At 32.3% G+C, this 22,959-nt stretch overlaps 1 protein-coding gene across 1 annotated transcript in view; it reads left to right on the top strand.

The window, feature by feature from the left end:
- LOC143057368 (uncharacterized) overlaps positions 1-22,959 on the top strand; it is a gene marked incomplete in the record, with an annotated part of 144,990 nt that overhangs the window by 111,240 nt on the left and 10,791 nt on the right. Inside the window, 5 exon segments of the mRNA XM_076230673.1 lie at positions 1,765-1,893; positions 14,861-15,431; positions 17,355-17,921; positions 20,795-20,893; positions 21,667-21,954. Of these exon segments, the coding sequence (XP_076086788.1) occupies positions 1,858-1,893; positions 14,861-15,431; positions 17,355-17,921; positions 20,795-20,893; positions 21,667-21,954 (1,561 nt within the window).

Genomic DNA, 22,959 nt, shown 5'->3' with positions numbered 1-22,959 from the left:
AATATGGTCAGTTTTGGTTGATGCTGTCACATATGGTCAGTTTTGGTTGATGCTGTCAAATATGGTCAGTTTTAGTTGATGCGGACAAATAATTTTGTTACATGAGTCAGTCTGAGATATCAAAATTACTGAAATTAGTTTACGATTCAAAATTTTGATTAAAAAGAGGACATCCTGGCACTCTAACTTGATGCAAAAGAAATTAGGTAGCATTTGTGTTCCAATATTTCTATCATTTGTATTATCATGATTATACAATCCATCCTTGCATAAAAATATTACAGATTTACTATGCGACTATAAGCAGGTGTTTCATAAAAAAGAGCAAATATGGTCAGTTTTGGTTGATGCGGTCAAATATCGTCAGTTTTGGTTGATGCTGTCAAATATGGTCAGTTTTGATTGATGCAGACAAATAATATTGTTACATGAGTCAGTCTGAGGTATAAAAACTACTGATATTTTTTTTCTGATGCGATATTTTGAATAAAAATAGGAAATGCTGGCACTCTCAATTGATGCAAGAAAAAAAAATTGTGGTCATTGATTTCCAATATTACAGTTATTTATATACAAACAGTCCCTCTTGACATAAAATTATAACTGAAAAACTGTGCAGCTATATAGATCTACATAAAAAAGCAAATATGGTAGGTTTTGTTTGATGCGGTCAAACGATTTTATTACACGACTCAGTCTGAAGTATGACAACTACTGATATTTGTTTATGATTCAATATTTTGAATAAAAAGGACATGCTCATTGGCGGATCCAGGAGGGGGGTTGGAACCCCCCTTCTTTTTTTGGACGATCAATACATTTGAATGGGAGCATATATCATATAGTTGGAACCCCCATCCCCTCCCCTTTTACTCTGGGTTGGGAACTCCCCTTTTTAAAATGGCTGGATCTGCTCCTGCATGCTCAGGCACTATAAATTGATGCGAACAAAACTGCTTTCCAATATTGCTGTAACTTGTATATTACAGTCCCTCTTGACCTAAAATTATAACTGAAGTACTGTGCAGCTATATAGATTTACAGAAAGAAAGAGCAAACAATTCAGTCAGTTTATATTGATACAAGATTTTTGTTAAACAGGTCCGTCCGAGGCATGAAAACTACTCGTCAACAGATATCACATTTGTGGATTGGGAAACAAGTTATTACATTTGGTTAATGAAGTCAGATAATTTTGTGATAACTAGCCATCCTGACTCCCGGAATGACAAATGTAAAACAATTTAAATAATGATGCCCCCCTAATAATAACAGCATAATTTATGTACAAAAAAATGAAAGAAAACAAAACATTTATGTAACACATCAACAAAAGAAAACCACGAGTGACAGGCTCCTGACTTGGAACAGGCACAAACATGCAGAATATGGTGGGGCTAAACATGTTCTCTTGCCGATTATAAATCTGAAATAAAACCGTCAAAATAGCAAAACTCTATATAATATTAACGGCTATTTTGTCGAAGCCTTTTTATTTAGATACAGAGTTCTTTAAACTTATAAATCAATTCTAGCCGTAGAATTTATAAATCAATTTTAGCCGTAGAATTTATAAATCAATTCTAGCCGTATAATTTGAAATCAATTTTAACCGTAGAACTGTTCTAGAAGTAGAACTGTTCTAGAAGTAGAACTGACCACATATTTGTTCAGTTCTAGCTAGAACTGTCTAAAACTGTTCTAGGGTAGAACTTTTTGGTGATATTAATTACATTATGGATTTATCTAACTTATTTTTCACAGGTGATGTGTTGTGGCCTTTAAGAAAAATCAAAATGGTGAAAACATTGCAGTTGTTTATTTTACGGAAATATTAGAATCACTTATATAATCGAGATGAACCCTGCCAAAAAAAGAAGAATGTCTCAGACAGTAAGTGTTTTTAAACAAATATGAAATTTTCGACAATTCTGTCAAATTTTCTTTGTGAAAACAGGCGGTTACTTTCGTTTTTGCAAAGAATATTCCAATGTTCCCTTTCTTTAGCGTACGTACAGTCCTTGGGTGGTGTAAACTTCCCACTAACACCATACACCATTACACCATACACCTTGTACCATTACAACATACACGTTACACCGTTGCACTATACACCTTACACATTACACCATACATGTTACACCTTGGCACCATACACCTTACACATTACACCATACACCATTCCCGATTCTAGTCTACACGATCCAAAATTACCCATAATGCAATAAAATTTCAAATATTAAGATTATTATTATTGCTTATGTTTACAATTCGAAAAAATAAATAAAAAGAACTTCGTTTTCAACCAATGAAATGTCGTACACCATCATTCACACCATTGCCGATCGCACGTTACACAACAGCACCATTCCTCATACACCATTACACCATTCCCCTTACACCATGCACCATAGCACCATACACCATTTGCCATACACCATTACACTAACACGTTTTTGGGGAAGTTTACACCATCCAAGGGCTGTATAATTGATCACTTTTCTTGAATAGTAAAGTATAAATACCCAATAAACTGTTAAATATATATATTTTCTCTTGAACTCATCAACGTCTTAACGACCTTCTTAGTTAGGTGATATAGAGTGTATTATTGAAATAGTTAATGCATGAAATCCCCCCTGGGGTGATGTGTACAAAAAAAGATAAGACAACAATGCGAACTTAAGACAGAGTCCGTCTCCTGTTCTATGTGACTTCACTAGAAACGAATACATATAGTAAGCAAGAGAAATAAGGTATAAGGAAAGCCAGACCATCAAGCAAGTACATGACACGAAATTAAATATGAATTAAATTTATAATTTCATAATTATTATTACAAACAAATGTTATGTGGGATCTATGAATTCGCCATAACGTCCGGTAAAAAATGGGACGTAAAATCCGAAGTCTCAATTGGAGGATTGAAAAACATACAGGTATATCTTATTTGTTTTATTAGTGCTTGCTATCACTACAAACTGCTCAGAGTCTGAATTGACCAGTTGTTGTGCTCGACCAGTAAAGTCGAGCACATATTTTACTCGACCTTATCTCGACAGTACTTAAATGTACTAATATGTACTCGACTTAGGTTTCGACTTTACTTAATTAGTCTGAATTTGGTCTCGACCAATTCTCAACCAGTCCTGACCAGTCTTTACCAGTCTCACCTGTCTCGATCTGTCTTGATTATATATGTTATTCTCGTGGGATTTTGTCTGATGCTTGGTCCGTTTCTGTGTGTGTTACATTGTAGTGTTGTGTCGTTGTTCTCCTCCTATATTTAATGCGTTTCCCTCAGTTTTAGTTTGTTACCCCAAATTTGTTTTTTGTCCATGGATTTATGAGTTTGAACAGCGGTATACTACTGTTGCCTTTATTTGACAGAGCTCGACTAATCCCGACCAATCTTACGGTTACCTATAATTGTTAATGTTTGTGTCACTTTGGTCTTTTGTGGATAGTTGTCTCATTGGCAATAATACCACATCTTCTCTTTTATATTTATCATCTTGATTTATTTAACATCAGAATCTTACTGAGATATCTGTTATCCGAAATATATTTATAAATAATTACATTTATTGTTACCTTTTTTTGTATTTGGTGTTGTTCTGGAGACTTTTTTAGGCGTTTTTATATATATATGTTCATTTTATAGTTATTAAATGGTGATGTTGTACCCTTTTTGACTTGTTATATAATATTTTGTAGTGTACATAATCATACTACATGATCCATCGTCGAAGTGATGTCTTTCTATCAGTTGTTTCTTGTTTAACTGTACCGCTTAATAAATTAAACACACTCAAATCATCAATCTGAAAGAAAATGAAAATGAATAATAAAATGTAGGACATCTTTAAATAAACTGTTATCAATGATATATGTCTCGCCCTTTTGTAATTTTAATTAACGTTATGCAAATGTTGAAATTAAAATACTGTGAAAGTACTTTAATTCGTGGGTATCAATTTTTGTGGTTTGAGCAACATTTCCTTGTTCGTTGGTTTTTAAATTCGTGGATTTAAGTTTTCTTACAAAAAAAGAAAAAAAAAAGGAAAAAGTGAAGCCATTAGAAACGAAGGATATAATTGTTTGGATTGACGGAAATTGCAAATTCAACATTGACCCGTACGTAGTGATGACACTTATTAACTGAGATAGAGTGATGAACAGATTAAAGACCTTTAAATGTGTTAATTAGACCATAAACATGTCACCTTAAGAAAACAGTATCAAAAGCAAGCCCAGCATAAAATTATTATTTCAAATACGTACATGAACTATGAGGACAGGAAATGAACACTTTATCATCGAATATCAATGCCGGGAATCTGACTTTCATTGATCAAAAATATTTTGTTATGCGAATTAAAAGATAAAAAGTTGGACAGTTTACGTGTTCTAAAGATTTAATGGGTACAATACTGCCTGCAGTTGTAGTTCATATTGCATTTTCTCTGTAACTACTCCGTGTATTTTAGTATTCTCAGACAGTTCGGCGATATTCAATATACTTTCTAGATCATATCAGTAGTCAAACTTACATGGTGATATTTCTATGTCTTGATTTGGACAAAGGTTGTTTTATTTCGTTGGACACTTAAATTCGTGAATAAAGTCATCCACGAAGACAATGAAAATTGGTACCCCACGAAAAAAAGTACTTTCACAGTAGCAATACTTTAAGTACAGCTATTTGTAAGATCCAGGCAGGGGGTGATTCATGTATGTCTCAGAACTGCTTTATTCTTTTATATAATAGTTAGCTAAGATTGAAATAAAGTTTGCAAGCTTTTTTTTTAAATTTTGTTGAACGGTTGCTAAGGAAACATGCAGCCATTTTTTTGAGAAATTTATGATGAAATCAGGCGGGAAAATTGGAAAATGTCTACTTTTTGGTTGCAGCAATTTCAAGACAATGACAATTTCAAGAAAAAAAATAATTTCAACATATAAATAGGCATTATTTGAAGTTTATATTTTGATGTTGAGGTTGTGATTTTTTTTTTTGATATTAGGCTAAAATGGTATTTAAAAAGGTGCAAAAATCTGTATTTTGACATTTTCTGAAAATAGCTTAATTACATTGAATTATTAAAAACAGGAAAAAAACATCTGGGTTTTTTTTAAATATTTTGTTACCATGGCAACAAAAATTGGTAAAATTCATTAAAATGACAAAACCACAATACTTGTTCATTATCAAAATTTTTGCTATTTTTTTTTATATTAATGTAATTTAACAGACAATAAAACTGATTTGTTTGAAAATGATAAAAAATATATAAGCTTTAATTTAAGTGGCTGAAAGACCATAGCGACAAAAAAAAAACCTAGCAACCGGTCTGAAATTGCTGAAATAATTCAGAATCAGCATCAAATACATAGATTTCTAGGTATTGGATACATATAAATAATAGAGTTTGAATAATATACTCAACAGTTAGATAGTTAATTTACACTTGATCTGCTTTTGGTTACCATTGGAACAAAAAAGTTCAAATTTGATACAAACCATTATGTACCTTATAATATCTGTTTTGCGGCCCTGTAAATGGACTTCTTTCAACCATAATCAACAAAAATCATATTTCTCTATATTTACAACTCATATCTCTTGATTTCATGAAAGGTCATTTGTTTATTGTAATAACAAAGTATGGCATAGAAATTTTAGATGGAGAGACAGAGTAAATAATGTAGGACTGCTGAATTTGGTGCATGGTTTCCTCAAAAATTTGTATTCCTGGATTTTTCTCAATATCTCAAAATTCAAATTTTATTTGGTCTAAAATCGTAAAAGTAAACGGTGCGTCTAAACACTGCTAAGGACTCCTTAGTGCACTAAAGACCTATACAATGCAACTAAGGACTAGAAGGAGTGCTGTTATATATATTATTTTTACATATTATGGTAGAGATAGATATTTAATGCAAAAAATTCAAATTTTGTAGAAAAATAATCATAAATAAATAAGATATTCAACATTATTTAAACGGTTCATTCCTCCTATTCCCACTTTTTTTATTAATCTGGCAAGAAAAGTTAAAATTTCATGTGGGAATAGGAAGAAAACTTATGCAAACAAAGGATTATACTTAATTAACTTTTAATTGGCCAATGTTTTTTTGGATAGGAAATAGGTTATTTTTGTATATGTTTGAATTCTGTGTTTTTAATTCAAATAAAAATGAAAGAAATGGAATAAAATTGAGAATGGAAATTCTGAATAAGTGAAAGAGACAAAAACGTGACCATATAGCATAAAAAAATCTAAATAAAGAAATGTAGCAAATTATCTAATATTTCTTTTATAACACAAATTCAAAAGTAAAGTCACGCAAGCATTATAATATGAAACAAACAATACAAGTAAACAACACTAAAGTAAATCATACATTGTAGCACACACATCAGAAATCCACCGTATATTAGCCTATTCAAGTTTATTAATCTATTCAACGTGAATAAGGTGTGTGGCTGCATCGCCAAACTGTACTGTTGTTACTTCTTGGTGGGGCATTAATGCTGCATAGTGAATCATGGTTGAGGCCTAGATTCCTCATGTTTCAGTAGTTTTATTTGTTTAAAATGTTTGGTCGCGGGTGCTGGAATGTTTCGTCGACTTGCTTTGCCATCCCTTTAGATGATGTGTAGTCTCAGTCCCAGTATTGTGTAATGATCCCATCAGTATTTTGTTTCATAGTCAGTAAAGAGCATGCAGTCTAATTAGTTGTGTTATTTTTTTATTTGTTGTATTGGCTTTAAATTAGCTTTCAGTAACTGCAAGTACTCTCAGATATGTTCTTAGTGTCTTTTTGTGTTGGTATGTACAAGTAGCCGGCCATGTCCACTTTGTGTTTATGTTTTAAAGGGAGGATTGGAATTCCACTTACATGTTTCACCTTGCCACATTCTGTATGTGTGTGCATTTCCCAAGTCAGGAGCCTGTAATACAGTGGTTGTCATTTGTTGTTGTGTTACATAAAAAAAATATATTTGCCAAATTGATTTTTTTGTTCATTTGTGATTTCGGGGCCCTTTGTAGCTGACTATGCAGTATGGGATTTGCTTATTGTTGAAGGCGGTACAGTGACATATAGCAGTATGGAACCTAAATTCCTGTTCCTTGTGCTTTTCTCCAGATACTTTGGAGACAACAGTGGTTTGTGTTGATACATTATTATATGCTGCATTTCTAATTTTAGATTAACAAATTCAATGATTTTTAAATCATATATTACGTATACCTCTGTCTATCTGACTTATTTTTTATTTTAAGGTCCGCTTTGAAGAAAAAAACCAGTTTGCAAATAAACAGTGTATCAATTTTTTATTAAAGTAATATACTTCAACAGCAGTGGCGGATCCAGACATTTTAAAAAGGGGGAGGGGGTTCCCAACCCAGAGTAAAAGGGGGGGGGGTCCAACTATATGCTCCCATTCAAATGCATTGATCGTAAAAAAAAGGGGGGTTTCCAACCCCCGGACTTCCCCCCTCCTTTTCCCCCTGGATCCGCCACTGAACAGTTTATCAACTATATTTTCTATTAAAAAATACAGGTAAATTTTAGGTGAATTTTTGATTAACCTTGAATGTTATAAAACCAATTTATAATTAATCAAACCATCTATTGAAGGAATAGTGATTTTTAAAAGTGTGAATAGGAGGAATACACCATTTAGACACGTGCCCCGTTTTCTTTGATATGACGAAAAAATCAACGAACCGATTGACACGTGCCAAATAACATAACAACAGTTACTGATTTTAAAAACAATCATGATCTTTTTTAGTTTAAGTAATTTTTTTTTCAACTAGTTTGATCTCTGTTTACAAAGCCTTCATATGGTACTATGTGGTATGTGCTTTACTTACTGTTGACAATGGTTGAAGGCCGTATGGTGACTTATGGTTATTTATTTCTGTTTCAATTCGTTTCTTGTGAAGATTTGTCTCATATCATAAGTTTCACCCATGTCCGTCAGTTCTTTAGTTGTCACGAATTTGGTTTCCATTTTCTAATTTTAGTTTGCCTCAACCAAATGTTATGAAACATATACATAATGCTTATTACCACAAAACAGAGATCAATTTCAATTTAGTTGGCGTCACTTAAACTGTTCCCGAGTTATGCCCATTTTGCGTTACTTTTCTTTGTTTGATACTTTAGTACTTTTTAGTGGTCACGAAGTTGGTTTCCATTTTCTAATTTTAGTTTGCCTCAACCAAATGTTATGAAACATATACACAATGCTTATTACCACAAAACAGAGATCAAGTTTGAATTTAGTTGGCGACACTTTAACTGTTCCCGAGTTATGCCCGCTTTGCGTTACTTTTCTTTGTTTGATACTTTGAAAATTATTAAAACCGAGAACCAGATCAGTTTCATAGGCGGATCCTGGGAGGACAAGCTCCCCCCCCCCTTTTCGTTGGAAAAAATTGTTGATTATATAGGGAATCACTGAAGTGTGACTGGAGCGACCCCCCCCCCCCCAACCAACCAACCCCCCTTTTTACACAAAGTTCTGGATTTGCCACTGAGTTTAAAACTATAGTTTACCTGAAATGACCTGGTTAAGTGAAAAAATATCTAAAAGTGACCATTTGATATTTAAGGAAAACCTTTCTGAAGCCCTTTTTTTCTGTCATACATACCATATAATATTTTTTCGACTTTCATGTATTTATTTTTTTATCATTTCTGTTAAAATAAAAAAAAGATGTGGTATAATTGCCAAATTGAAACAATTCTTCACAAGATACCAAAATGACACAGAAATTAACAACTATAGGTTATCAAACGGCCTTTAACATTGGGCAAAGCCCATGCCGAATAGTCAGCTATGAAAGGTCCCGAAATGACAATGTAAATCAATTCAAACAAGAAAACCTATCTATTTACAAAAAGTGAACGAAAAACAAATATGTAACACATAAACAGACGACAACCACTGAATTACAGGCTCCTGACTTGGGACAGGCACATATACATAGAGAATGTGGCGGGGTTAAATATGTTAGCAGGATCCCAACTATATATAAATTAATCCTCAAGAAAATTTTTATATAGATAAATTAGTAATGATTAAGAATTTGACATATTGTGTAGACACCTATAACTACTAGTATTGTTGAAATCTTTATGTTGATTGCTGTGTTATTGACGTATAACCTACATCTCCTACAGTTTTAGTTCCATTTTGGTGTACTTTCAAAAAGGTGTTCGAATCCCGGCGAGGGAAGAACAACAAATTTGCGAAAGCAAATTTATCGATCTAACATTGTTGGGTTGTTGTTTAGACGAGTTGTATATACAGAATGTACACAGCCATGTATCACCATCACTGCTGGTGATCCGATGTATAAATCATCTGTTGTAGAGTTGTCACTGGTTCAGACGTACTTATAGATATAATTATTTCTGTGACTGTATCTTACATTAATTTGTAGGATACTTTACTATAGATAGTTTAGCTGATCTGTAAATATAACATCTTCATGCCTTATACATCATGTACTGTAGTACGACGCTATATTAAAACTCACGTGGAAAGGTAACACCCGGCCACCGAAAGCTTCATTTTTATGATGGCCAGGTGGTCGTGTGGTCTAGCGCGCCGGTTACAGTGCAGGCGATTTGGTGTCACGATATCTCAGTAGCATGGGTTCGAATCCCGGCGAGGAAAGAACAAAACATTTGCGATAGCAAATTTACAGATCTAACATTGTTGGGTTGATGTTTAGACGAGTTATATATATATATATATAGGATCATTTTTGGGATTGTCAAAAATGTGTACATTAATCATGATAATGTTTTGAATAAATAATCAGTGATTTTCATCCCTGTACTTTTTTGTGGTCATTTTGAAGAGAACAATCTATGCATCCTGAAATGAGTCTAAAACCCTAGAAAAAATTACCAAATGATTATTTTGAGCACATATTTTTGTCTGACACACTATGTTGTTATAATACATTAAAATAGAACATAAGGGAAAACATGATACATGTACATGACACTTAATATTTTCATCAGAAAGTATAAAAAAGACATGGCAACATTGAATAATCCATACATTATCTTTGAACTTCATACTTTGATTTTCTTCATGAGAACCACTGAACACTATTTAATCGAACTGTGCAAATATGTTTCTGTCCCTTTAGGGTATAACTTTTTGTTGATATGTCTTGTTAGAAGGTCTTCTAAATTGGTCATTTTGGTCAAAATGTCAATGATAATTTATTTGATAACAGCATCATGGATTAAAACCAAAAATATCCTGATATCAGATATGTATTTAAGATATTTAATCCTTTTAACTTTGGTGTCGATTGCTATATCAAAATGACCGCCAATGAACTTCGAAGTCAACATTGAGACCTCTGTAGAATTTGTCATCTTCTTTTGTATTGCACATACTTGATGTTGACTACAAGCAATCTTAGGAGTATTGATCATTAAAAGGTGTCTACACAATGTTGTTTTTTTTTTGCTATGCAAGACCCTTTAATAAGGCCCAAAACTATTGTGTAGGTAATGTTTCTCTCTTTTTTATTGATAGATATGCAATAAAAGCAGAGTTGGTGATTCAGGCTCCTACGAGCCTCTATATAATTTAAAATTCTTGTATTCGAACTGTATTTCGCATATATAAACCAATGGAGATGCATAGTCATACTGAGATCACATCATGTTCAGCAATGTTGAATTAATTAAACATTATATAAGATTTTTTCATGATAGTTTCATTGAAATAGGTAAAAAGATACGTAAGGATCAGATTAGGATTCATAATTTCAATCTTTTACCTAAACAAATGACAAATTCCCAACTTATTAAAATCAAGTAATTGATCAGGGCATTTGACCTTTGATGGAAAATAAGGAAATGATAAATTGCATTTAATCACACATGAAGTAATGATCACACCACACTTATTTTCATTTTAAATATCTGTTTTATGGTTATCTTTTTAATTTTTATAAGACAATTCATATAAACAAATACAAAAATATAGCAGGGAAAGTAAATATATTAAATATTTTAAATAAATCATACTATTTAAGTTGTAATGTTCTATTTGTAACTAGATTGTTGAAATATTCAAAAATATTAAACATAGTTAATTTTGATTAGAACATTTTTTGCATAGCCACTATTTAGATTGTAATTATGTTCAAATGCAATGAAATAAATAATTAAATTTTTATTAAGGGAAAGGCAGCAACTCTATTATAAATATTCCCTTGTATGGTCAGGACTAATTCAGAGTATGTGGATACCAGACAAGACTAAATTAAAAGTCGAGACAGGTCAAAACTGAGTCGAGACTGATCAAGCCTGGTCGAGACTAGTCGAGACTGTTAAGCATTGGTCGAGATTGGTCGAGCATAGGTCGAGACTGGTCGGGCATTGGTCGAGACTGGTCGAGCACAAACACTGGTCAATTCAGACTCTGCAGTTTGTAGTGTATAGTAATGTATAATAATGTGTAAATGGAGGTTCTAGTTGTTTCTTTTTTTTTTGTTACTCTGTACTTATACATCCTGTCATTTTGGTATTGTGCTAGGTTAATTTTTTGTATTCTTGTTTTTCATTTTTGCCTTTGTGCTTTGTCTATACGCCATTTTGTTTTCTTTGTTGGCATAGTTGGTTGTTTTTATAGTGATTAAGATTATAACAAATATTGACTGCTGTATTCCTGTGTATGATATTTTTTCCTATTGTCATGAATATGTCTGTTTGTTTTGTTCACATATTGTTGTCAATATGATGAAAAAAATGTTTGACTGTCATTACAAGTGAGAGGTTTACCTAGCTTTAAAACCAAGTTTAATCCACTTTTTTAACATAAGAAAAATGCCGGTACTAAGTCAAAGTTATGACAGTTGTTTTTCTTTTGTTTGTTGTGTGATATTTGGATTTTGCCATTTGATAAGGGACTTTCCGTTTTAAAGTTTTTTTAGTGTTCTTTTTTTTACTTTACTTTCTTTTATGCCCTTAATTGCTTATAGAACTGAAATATTTGATTTATAGATTAACATGATAAAGGTGCACCTCTTTTCCAATTGTGATGTTAGTCCTGTTGGAGATAATATTTCAGTCATCGATCAAAAGAGAAGTTGTTACATCATGATTATCATCTCCTTAAACATGTAAAAGTGTTATTTGCAAACAGTAATGTCATTTATTATTTCATTTGCATATTCATATCATATATTGGTCCAAGCGTGTATACTTTGAAGAGTTTTTAAAAAAACATCTGAAACCACTTTTGTTTTAAATTAACATGGTTAGTAAAAAGGCAATAACTCCATTAAGGAGTCGTCGGACAATTTCAGGCATGCTGGACTTATTTGTGTGGTTTTTTTTCTGTTCATGTTATGGTTTCAAAAATTTCTCCATTTTGTTTTCATTTTTGTCTGTTAACTTGAAAAATATAACAGACAAAGAGAAACTATTGTCAAACATTTCGCTTGGAAGGTCAGCTCATTGAACACATTTCATTAAAAAGTTAAAAACGTTAAAAAAAATTGTAATACATAAAATATATAAACTACATCACTACTACATGTATAACTAGTCCCTCGAATTTCATTTCAGAACACATACTATTAAATCTTGTCACGTACAAATTAGCATGTTTAACATTGTTATAAGCGGGAGGTTTGGCTAGCCTGTCCTTTACCAAGTCAGGAACATGACAGTTCTTATCAAACAGTTCGTTTCTATATATGTTAGCGAGGTTTTTTGTTCACTTAAGTGTTCATGTTGTTTGTTTGTTTTCCTCTTATAGTTAAGAGCCAATCCGCCAGAAAACCATGCAATATTCAGAAAATCGTCCAAATCGACAATCACAACTTGACAAATTTTTATATATCATCTCAATCCTTCACATAAAATAAAAATAAATGGCTACCTAATTTTCGCCAGAATCATATCTATTGTTAGTAACAGCCTCATTTGCATAATTATGTAAATTCATTCGAAAACCAAGGAAAAATCCAACTTTTAATGCCTTTTAAGAACTACCCAGAAGCATATTAAATGGGGGAGTTGAGTTTTTAGAGTAATGTCAGCTGGAACCCATTCATTTTACTATGTTCTGGTCAATACAAATGAAAATTTAAACTATTTGGCACATTGCCAGGAGCACGGACGCAAAGGCTAGATTTTTCATACATGAATTTACATGACTTTTACTTGCTTCTAACTTGCAAGACCCATTCCATATATGTTTGCAACTTATATTAGTTTTAATTATGGTGTATTTTTTATCATAGATTAAAATATTAAGCTTGGCAAATGACTATTACATGTTAATTTTTGCCTTGGAAGAATGGTGATTTTAGTCCCAAATTGGCACATTTTGATTTTGATTTTAATTTAATTCTAAATACAATTGTAATAAAATAGCTAATAAAATCATTTAAAAAAGTAAAATAAATGTGTCTAAAAATTTAAATAAGACGTTTTTGTACTGCAAGTGCAAAAATCAATAAATTGGCTGAAACCAGGGAGTACATCTTTTATGCTCTTCCATTGACTTATCTCCCTTGGGCAACATGTCAGCTCCCAGTGATGGACTTGGCAGACAAAGTTTACAGCGAAGTTTGCAACTTTAATAATCTAGGGGGACTATTTGGGCTATCCCAGCATTATGCATCTATATATTACAAACTATTTAAGATATCTGAATGCACTAAAGAACAAAAGAATAATTACTGCCAATGCAAGAATCTGCCAATCATGACAATAATTTACCAGACAATAATCATAACTTAGTGAATAAACATGATGCAAACTATGGTGTAGAATTTCCAACAGGACTCCTTGTTTTATATAAGACGAGGAGTGGTTTATTTTCCTATGGTTGTTATATCATCTCGTCTTAGACATGTTAGAATATGCTTGAAGTACAGGGACTTTTATGGAATTCATTGACATTATAGTCAAGCAAGATGTCAACATCCCGTCCAACCGTCTTCCAGCAAAGCCAATTTGAAAGCTGACCAAGGATCTTCATCATTTCCTGACGGTTTTGCATGGTTTTCTGGCAGATTGGCTCTTAATGTGTTTCCCTCGGTTTTAGTTTGTAATCCGGATTTGGTTTCTCTCAATCGATTAATGACCTTTGATCACCGGTATACTACTGTTGCCGTTATTCAGAACTTACTGGACATCAACAAAATTAATTGTTAGTACTTTGAAATTGATGGGAAGTTTTAACAATTAATACATGCGTTCTCAATAGTATAATGATTCCTTTTTATGTGTAGTGTATTCCATCAAAAAATTGATCTCGTCTTCAACCTGGGTATTTTTACACTGTCCATAAAATGTGTACCTGATCAACTTCTTTTTGATTCGACCTTTCTCAATTGCTAACTAATGAGCGTTTATTCTAACTTGAATTAAGCTTTTTCGATACTGAAACTTATAAACGTATAAACTTGACATCAATACGATTTCCTTTTGAAAATGTTTTTTAAATCTATATATATCATATTTCATAAATGTATTTTTAAAAACGAAATATGTATCAAACCATTATGTTTGTAAACTATTTGATGCCTTGATATTCAGAAAAAAAGGCAGCATATCCTTAATATTACAATGCAAGCAATAGTTACTCAATATATGTAGTTTAAAGTCGATTTTATGATCCACAAAAGGATCCGTCTTGTTCTTTTTGAATTCTTTGAAACGTTTTACAAATGAACAAAATATTTCTTTATAATTATTTGTATCGTCTTAACCTCTCAAATGGACTTTCAAGTTCCGCATACATTTTTCTATTGTAAAGTACATGATTTGATATTTTTCATACTTCTAGCATATAATTGGAACACAGCAACTATCAGCTGTTAATATGTCTGCTGCATCAAAGGAGAGACTAGCAAGACTAGGCAATATTGTCAAGAAACTATACCCAAAAGTCATGCAACTAATATTAAAAGAATGTGTTAGTCCAAGAGGTTTACAAGGGAAATATCAACAGAAACACATAACTATTGATTTTACTGAGAATGAAATATCCTTAATGGAAAAACTTCCAAATATAGATGACTTCACCATCGAACTATGCTATAAAATATTGCGGTACGAAAATGTATTCCGCGAACCGTCCTGTAAGTGGGGGAATGTTCCACACGAATCAGAAGTTGAAATCGCTGACGATGTTCAGAGAATACTTAATGCAACTAATGACGTTATCAGTAGAAATTCTGATGAAATATCAGAGCTATATTACGAAGAGTTTCATCAAAGAACACGAGATGTACTAAAGAGAGTGGACAATTATCTGTGTCAAGATACTTCTATACAATTGTACCAAACAATTCAGAACTCTGATATTGATATAACTGATATGCTTCAACAACTGGCACTTATGCAGCAAGTCAATGGTATGGTTGATAATAATAATATATTTGCAAAATACACGCATATGGGTCAAACAAACACAAATACAAACATATTACATACAGAAAGTTAAGAACTACAAATGTAATCATAAAAAAAAAATAGTTATAAATTGTCATATAACCTTTGATGGACATGGACCTCATTTTCGCAATTCTAGAGATTGCTTTATAAGGCACCAACTTATGTCAAAAGCACACATTCTTGATTCAAAAGTAGTTTTAGCTTTAAAAGTGGTTGATAATATACAAAATCAGGGTTAATATTATAAATCTTTAAAAATAAGCAATCTCTTAAAGTTGAGTTCAGTTTGCAATATATAAAAAAATAAGATTCATCATCAATTTTATTACAAAGTTTACATAGTAGAATTAGTCTCGAACGTTTTTACTAAATTATATTATAAATCTGATAACGTTTCAAAACTCGTGAAATTCATGAAAGTCAGAACCTAATTACCACGATTAAGAATTTTAACACTGTCTAACCTATTATCTCTGTTTGTTTTGTTCACATATTGTTGTCAATAATTGGTATGGTATTAAATGCGACTGTCAAACAAATAAGATGTTTACCTAGCTATAAAACCAGTTTTCAACCACCCATTTTATACATAAGAAAATACCTGCACAAAGTCAGGAATATGACAGTTGTTATCCATTCGATTGATGTTTGAACTTTTGATTTTGCCATTTAATAAGAGACTTTCAGTTTTGAATTTTCGAAGAGTGGTATTTTTGTTATTTTATTTATTTACACATACCTTAGATATTGACGATGTTTGACAAAAACTACGTTTTATGTGTTTTTATAGAAAGTTAACGTGATAGTTATTCTTCAAAAATTTTGGTTTCTTCAATTTGATCATAATTTGAGTCATTATTCGTCACGTATTGAATGTTTTATCTTTGACATGATTTGCATGAAACCCTTTTTTCAATTACTGCGGGAGTACTTTTATTCTTGGGGAACCAATTTTCGTGGTTTTCGTGGACGACTTTATCCACGAATTTAAGTGTCCAACGAAATAAAACAACCGTTGTCAACATCAAGACATGGAAAGATCCCTATATAGAATCGTCGACTGAAATGATCTAAGGAATATCTTGAATATCACCAAATCTGAGAATACTTCAATAATAGTCACAGGGCAAACGCACCAATAACTGCAACTGCAGGCAGGATCATACCCATTTAATCTCAAAACCCTTAACTGTACTACTTTTGATCTTTTAATTCTAAAAACAAACATTTTTATTGATGTAAGTCAGATTTACGGTTCTGATCTATATGCTATGTTGAAGTGTTCATATTATATCCCTTTTATTCAGATATTGCTTTTGATAAGAATTAATTTACTATTCAAGATACGTTTATAAATAGCTGGTGACATGTTTGTTGCTTAATTAACGCCTTTCATGGTCTTTAATATGTTGATCACTCGATCATGTTAATTAGTGTGATCACTACGATTTGCACGGGTCAGTGTTGACTTTACAATTTTATTCACTCAAGGTAAAAAAAAATCTAAAGGCTTAAATTTGTTATTTTCATTTTTTTTTTAAACTGAAATCCATGAACATGTAAATGTTGCGCAAACCGCGAAAATCAGTACCCACGAATTAAAGTACTTTCACAGTAATCTTACATGAATAAAATGTCAGGATTCAAATAATAAATACGTCTTTTTGGCTTTTCTGATTTCCATCTTATAATGACATTCAAGAAATGATGGGTATTGAGATTAGTACCAAAAGTTTTTTTAGCATCCTGTCGTAGAGCCACACATATCCAAGACAATGAATCCTAAATTGGCCGTAAAGGCAATTTTATGTAAGACATTGTTAAAGGCTACACAAAAATTATGTAATAAAATAATGATATCATTTTTTTTTAAATTCTTGTAGTCATCCAAATAGTTGATGAGGAAAGTGAAAATATAGAACGTTATTCCAGAGTTTCACGCGTTATCACTGACACTTTTCCAAATATCCTCAGAGATATCATCCGTTCAAATATGTCTGCAAGTAATTTGTACCAATTGTGCTTGCCGCACCTAAATGGATTCTCCTCTGATCAGCAACTTACCCTAAATGATGCAAACTCGTCCAATTCATATGATTCAATGGACATTACATTGATCTATAAGTTGTTAAGACAGTTTTTGCTGATAAATCCTCCCACAAAACGATGGGGAAGTAACCCAGACAAAGCAGATATAAAACTTGCAGATGATGTAGAACGTATTCGTCGTTACAGAAACCATTTGGCTCACCGATGCAACACAAACATTGGAAAAGATGAATTTGACGATTACTTCGACAATTTCCGTGATATTGGTTATAGAATGGATCTGAACTTCTTCCAGAAGACAAATTATAAACAATTGATTATTAGTCATAAGACATGCAGTATGGATATGCAGATGCAGATTAAATACAAGAACGCTTTAAAACAGCTAGAATACATCAAATGTAAGACATATATCTACAGGATGTTTAAAACTTATCGGTTTTATAACAGTAACTAATAATTGTTTATACTTTCTGATATAACAAAGATGTGGTACGATTGCCGATGAGACAACTCTTATGACAGTATATATATATAATCACAAGATATGGTGTGATTGCCACGGGGGTACAGTTTTTTCATGATTTAATTACATGTCCTTGTGAGATCCTTTGTTATTCTGTATTTATTCGACTGATATTTGCATGTTCATAATCCATTACTCATGTTCTGCTCATATATATTTCTGAAATGACGTGTATCACTCTTATTTAAAGAGAGACGAAAAACATAAAAAAAATATATAGACTCACAAGTCAATAACAAACGGACTCGAAAAACCCGAAAAACGACGAAAAGACAAATAATAAAAAACACAATATATACAATTATAACTTTTGACGGACTGTATATAAAAATAGAAAATGAGCATCACCAACTCCACAAAAAACAGAGGGTGATGTCATGTGCTCCGGTAGGGTAAGCAGATCCTGCTCCACAGCTAACATTCGTTGTGTTGCTCGTGTAAGAATAAATCCAGTGAAAGAGGGACGAAAGATACCAAAGGGACAGTAAACTCATAAATCTAAAACAAACTGACAACGCCATGGCTAAAAATGAAAAAGACAAACAGAAAAACAATAGTACACATGACACAACATAGAAAACTAAAGAATAAACAACACGAACCCCACCAAAAACTAGGGATGATCTCAGGTGCTCCGGAAGGGTAAGCAGATCCTGCTCCACATGTGGCACCCGTCGTGTTGCTTATGTGATTACAAATCCGGTAAATAGTCTAATTCGGTAGGTTACATTCATGAAAGGGAAGTTACGACGTAAGGAACATATCCGATATCATTTGTGAAACGGTTATTCCATAACGGTCAACCAACTCGTGATGGCGTCCGTAAAATTTACGAAGGGATGATTTCAACTTCACCATTTGGAACTCTTGGTTTAATAGCTTCCTTGTGAGCAGTAACCCTCTTTCAAGAAAATCATGATAGGAAATGCAAGCACGGGAATATCGTGTCAATTGGGAGATATATACCCCGTATGCAGGTGCTGCTGGAATGTTGCTACTTAAAAATGGAAAGTTCACAATTGGAAAGCTGAAATCATCTCTTTTGTCGTAAAGGTTTGTTTTCAACCGACCCTCATTGTCAATTTCTAGATGTAAGTCAAGATATGAAGCCGACTTAACTGTATCTGTAGTATCCTTTATCTCCAATTCGATGGGATAGATGCGTTCCACATAGTCACCAAATTTTGAATTGTTTAGTGAAAGAACGTCTTCTATATAGCGGAAAGTAGAGTTAAAGGATATTGCTAACTTCTTATCTTTCTTCCTAAGAAGTTCCTGCATGAAGTCAGCCTCATAATAATAAAGAAACAAGTCGGCAATTAGAGGGGCACAGTTTGATCCCATTGGGATGCCGACAGTGAAAAGTATACATCGTTTGGTCAAATAAGAAAAAAAAGGACGAGACTGTTGTTGCGACAATTGGAACATATCAGACGTCATCTGTGAAATAGATTGTTCATAACGCCTAACCTTCAGTTAATTTTGCTTAATAATTTTTAAATTTTTGATCAATTGAGGTTGATAAGAATACAGTAAATGAATGAGAACAACTGAAATCGTTGACAACTTAGGGGAAGGCAGAAAACTATTACTTTGTCGATACATTCCGTTTTGATTCTAATAGTTTTTGTTACTTGCCTTTGTTTATGTCGTTTTGAATAATTTATATCGTTTAAACACTGAAATAGAACTGTTTCCAATGTCTGGCAGTCATGCTGTGTGGTAGACTTATTATTGATATTAAGTGTTAATGGATAATAGAAAGCACCTCACAATTACCCTGGTAAAGAATATAAAAACTTATCACATAGATTTTAAATTTAAAAAAGATCTATTACTTGTATTTTAAAACGGCATTATAAAGGTCAACGTTGTAAAATGGATTAAGTGTATACCTAGTAGAAATTTCGTTTCTTTATATTTTCAATCACAATACAACAGATGCATGCTCATTCACGGAGTTCTTGTACACAATGAATGTTGCAATACATTAAGGAACATTTGAACTGATATATTTATTTTCACTTTTTTCGTTTAGATTTTCGATGTTCAGTTATGTTTTCTAATATAACTGATATAATACGTCGGTATATTGTTATATATTTAACTGGAAACCACGTTTGTGTCCTATTGAATCTGTTTATTCGTTTTTTTCTCAAACAGTATTTTTTTCACATTCATGCTTTATTGTTGTTGTTTTTTCGTTTCTTTCATGAGCAATGATATTTCATCTAAACATCAGTGTTTTTTAAATCACATTTCCATCTTCCGGTATTTTGTGATGGTTGATCAATTTATATTTTTACTCCGATATTTCGTCCGTTCCATTTACAATTGCTTTCGATATGTCTATCAATGTGCACTTTCATCCTTTCAAACATTGCTTATGTATTGTTAAAAAAATAATAAAAAATGAATATTGATCGTTTCATAAACGCTGTGATTCATTCAATGCAAACAGCGCCTTATGATTTACATCGCTGTGAGTAGTCGTTATTTTGATATGTTATTTCTTTTTCTAATTATCATGTGTAGATGATTTATAAATTTCTTGACTATAACATCAGACGTATAACGTTATTTTTAATTACATACGCATTTTAAGCTCTGTATGTATAATATATCAAATGGAAAAAGTTCTTTAGAAACACATTTTTTTTAGTGTTTGTCATTTAATTTCATTGTTATAATGCGCATTATTTTAGTTTTTAAATCAATTAATTCTGTAATATTTTTTTAATTTTACAGTACAATTTGAAGAAAGGCCTTTAAAGTTTTTCTGGGGAGAAAGTTTTGATAACAGTTTGAGGAATTTGAGAACTGTATTGAAAGACGAAAAATCAGAAGGTAATTTGTTTGAATGTTTATAATATTTGGTTTCAATTTAAAGCGAAAAAGAATACAACTGATTTATAAACGAATATACTATAATAATAAATAAATGTATAATCAGCCATTATTTCAAAAGATGATTGATTGATTGAATTTAGCTTTTAGTGGCAAAATATTTCTTGAATATTCAGGACGTGAACGAATCCACAAAACACTAGGTTGGTCCTGTAAAACATGCCGTCCGGGATGAAGGTCGTGCGAATTTGGACTGCCACTGGAAAGGGGTGTATTTGATAGTGACAGAAATGTTTGTCTAGCAACAGGTCACCAACAGACCCGTAAAATAGTTCTTGTAAGGATTCTGAACGTAGCGCGGCACGTTCTCTTCACGATGCATTGCATCTAATGTTCCCATTCTGAAACGACAATGGCTTCTATATCAATGTCTGTAGACTGAACACTCATAATTTTAGATTTCCGTGGTTATATGCATTCCAAATCTTACCTCAAAATTAAACCAAAAAAATAATGGGTGCCTTTCTTTAATAAAGGGGTAGATTTCAATAATTGTCCTGCAAGTTCATATTCTCATATACTTTAGCCAATGACTTTTTTAATAGTGATGAACATTTTTGAAAAATTAGACATGTAGAACAACACACTTGACTTTCTTCGTGTGTACTATGTAGTGATTATATCTTAACACTTATACGAAAGTTGTAAAGGACATCGTTTTGTGGTATGTTGTATAGGCAAAGGAATATAATGAACAACTTTATGATATTTAGAAGGAAGACAAAAAGTCCGTGTACAGATCATCTTCCAGAACGAGAATGTCGAGGCAAACATTGATATTCTTAATTCCCTCAAAGACGAGATAAACAGAGACTTGAGTGGAATTGAATTCATTGAAGCCACTAAAGGGAGTATAATTCTTCATATAGATGTTTTGCCACAAACATTGGAAACAGATGAAATACTACAATCCACCCTGACTCTATTCCTTAGAAAAATTTTGGAACGAATAACGACCTCCAATACTGACAGTATTGATGTGATTGTTTTACCTGTAGAAGGTTTGTACTTAATTTCCATAAGAAATCGGAACCGAAATGTTAAATAACTATGTGTTTGTATAAGCAAAATTAGAAATTTAACTTGTCGAGGTAAATTATAGATTAGTTGCAGCTTATTGTACATCCAATGGCAAATATTTCACACATCTTAAATACGATAACAAATTAACAATATTAGCACAAAAAGAAGGTTAATGCAAATAAATGTACCATTTCAAATGTAGGTATGACGGATAGAGAAGAAAAGCCATAGACTGACTCGTCATATAATTGCTGACACAAATATTTAACGTGCTGAGAGCTTTCCACACCTTTATCCGAGGCATTGTATTCATTGCCAACATATCAACCGGAGGCGGCAGCAAATTTAAGCCTCCCACACCTCCAAATGGACGCCCCACTTTAGCAAGGTTTTTCTTCCAAAACGGAAGGCGACCAGGAATGAAACTGTGTGTATATCCAAGTCCACTCTAACGGTTTCGAAGACATTTATAATTTACCCCTACAGGTCATTCTTACAAATCAAAATTGAAATTTAGAAAATTGAAAAGGTATATGAATACATATGCTACATTTATCTTTAAATACCAGAATTGTGCTCAGGAATTGTCCTACCTCCATGACAAATATGTTGTTGATGTTTTTTGGGGGATTTTTTTGTGTGCGGCTCGTTTCTGTGTGTATGTAAATCACATTAATTTTCTTAATAAAGGAATTAGATATTGACAACTCACTTGAAAACTCAAACATATTCCCCACGATACTAACTTCAGAGGAAATCATGAATAATCATAGGTCTGTTCTATGTTTTCTTTGGATGGCGTGAATCAGGTATGGATATAAAAAAATCCAGAGATATGTTTGAGTACCTACAATTTTAGTTTCTTTCCTCTTTCAATAATATTAACACATTTTACTTCTGTACCTTTTACATAAGTATTCCGAATTTCAAATTAAAAGATAACTTGAAAACATTTGTCTTGCTATGTTTGATGAAAAGACTCT

This window comes from Mytilus galloprovincialis, chromosome 13 (genome assembly GCF_965363235.1).
Source record: "Mytilus galloprovincialis chromosome 13, xbMytGall1.hap1.1, whole genome shotgun sequence".
NCBI classification, from domain to species: Eukaryota; Metazoa; Mollusca; class Bivalvia; order Mytilida; family Mytilidae; genus Mytilus; species Mytilus galloprovincialis.
Note: the sequence above shows the minus strand (reverse complement) of the source record. Positions and strands in the feature narration are given on the sequence as shown.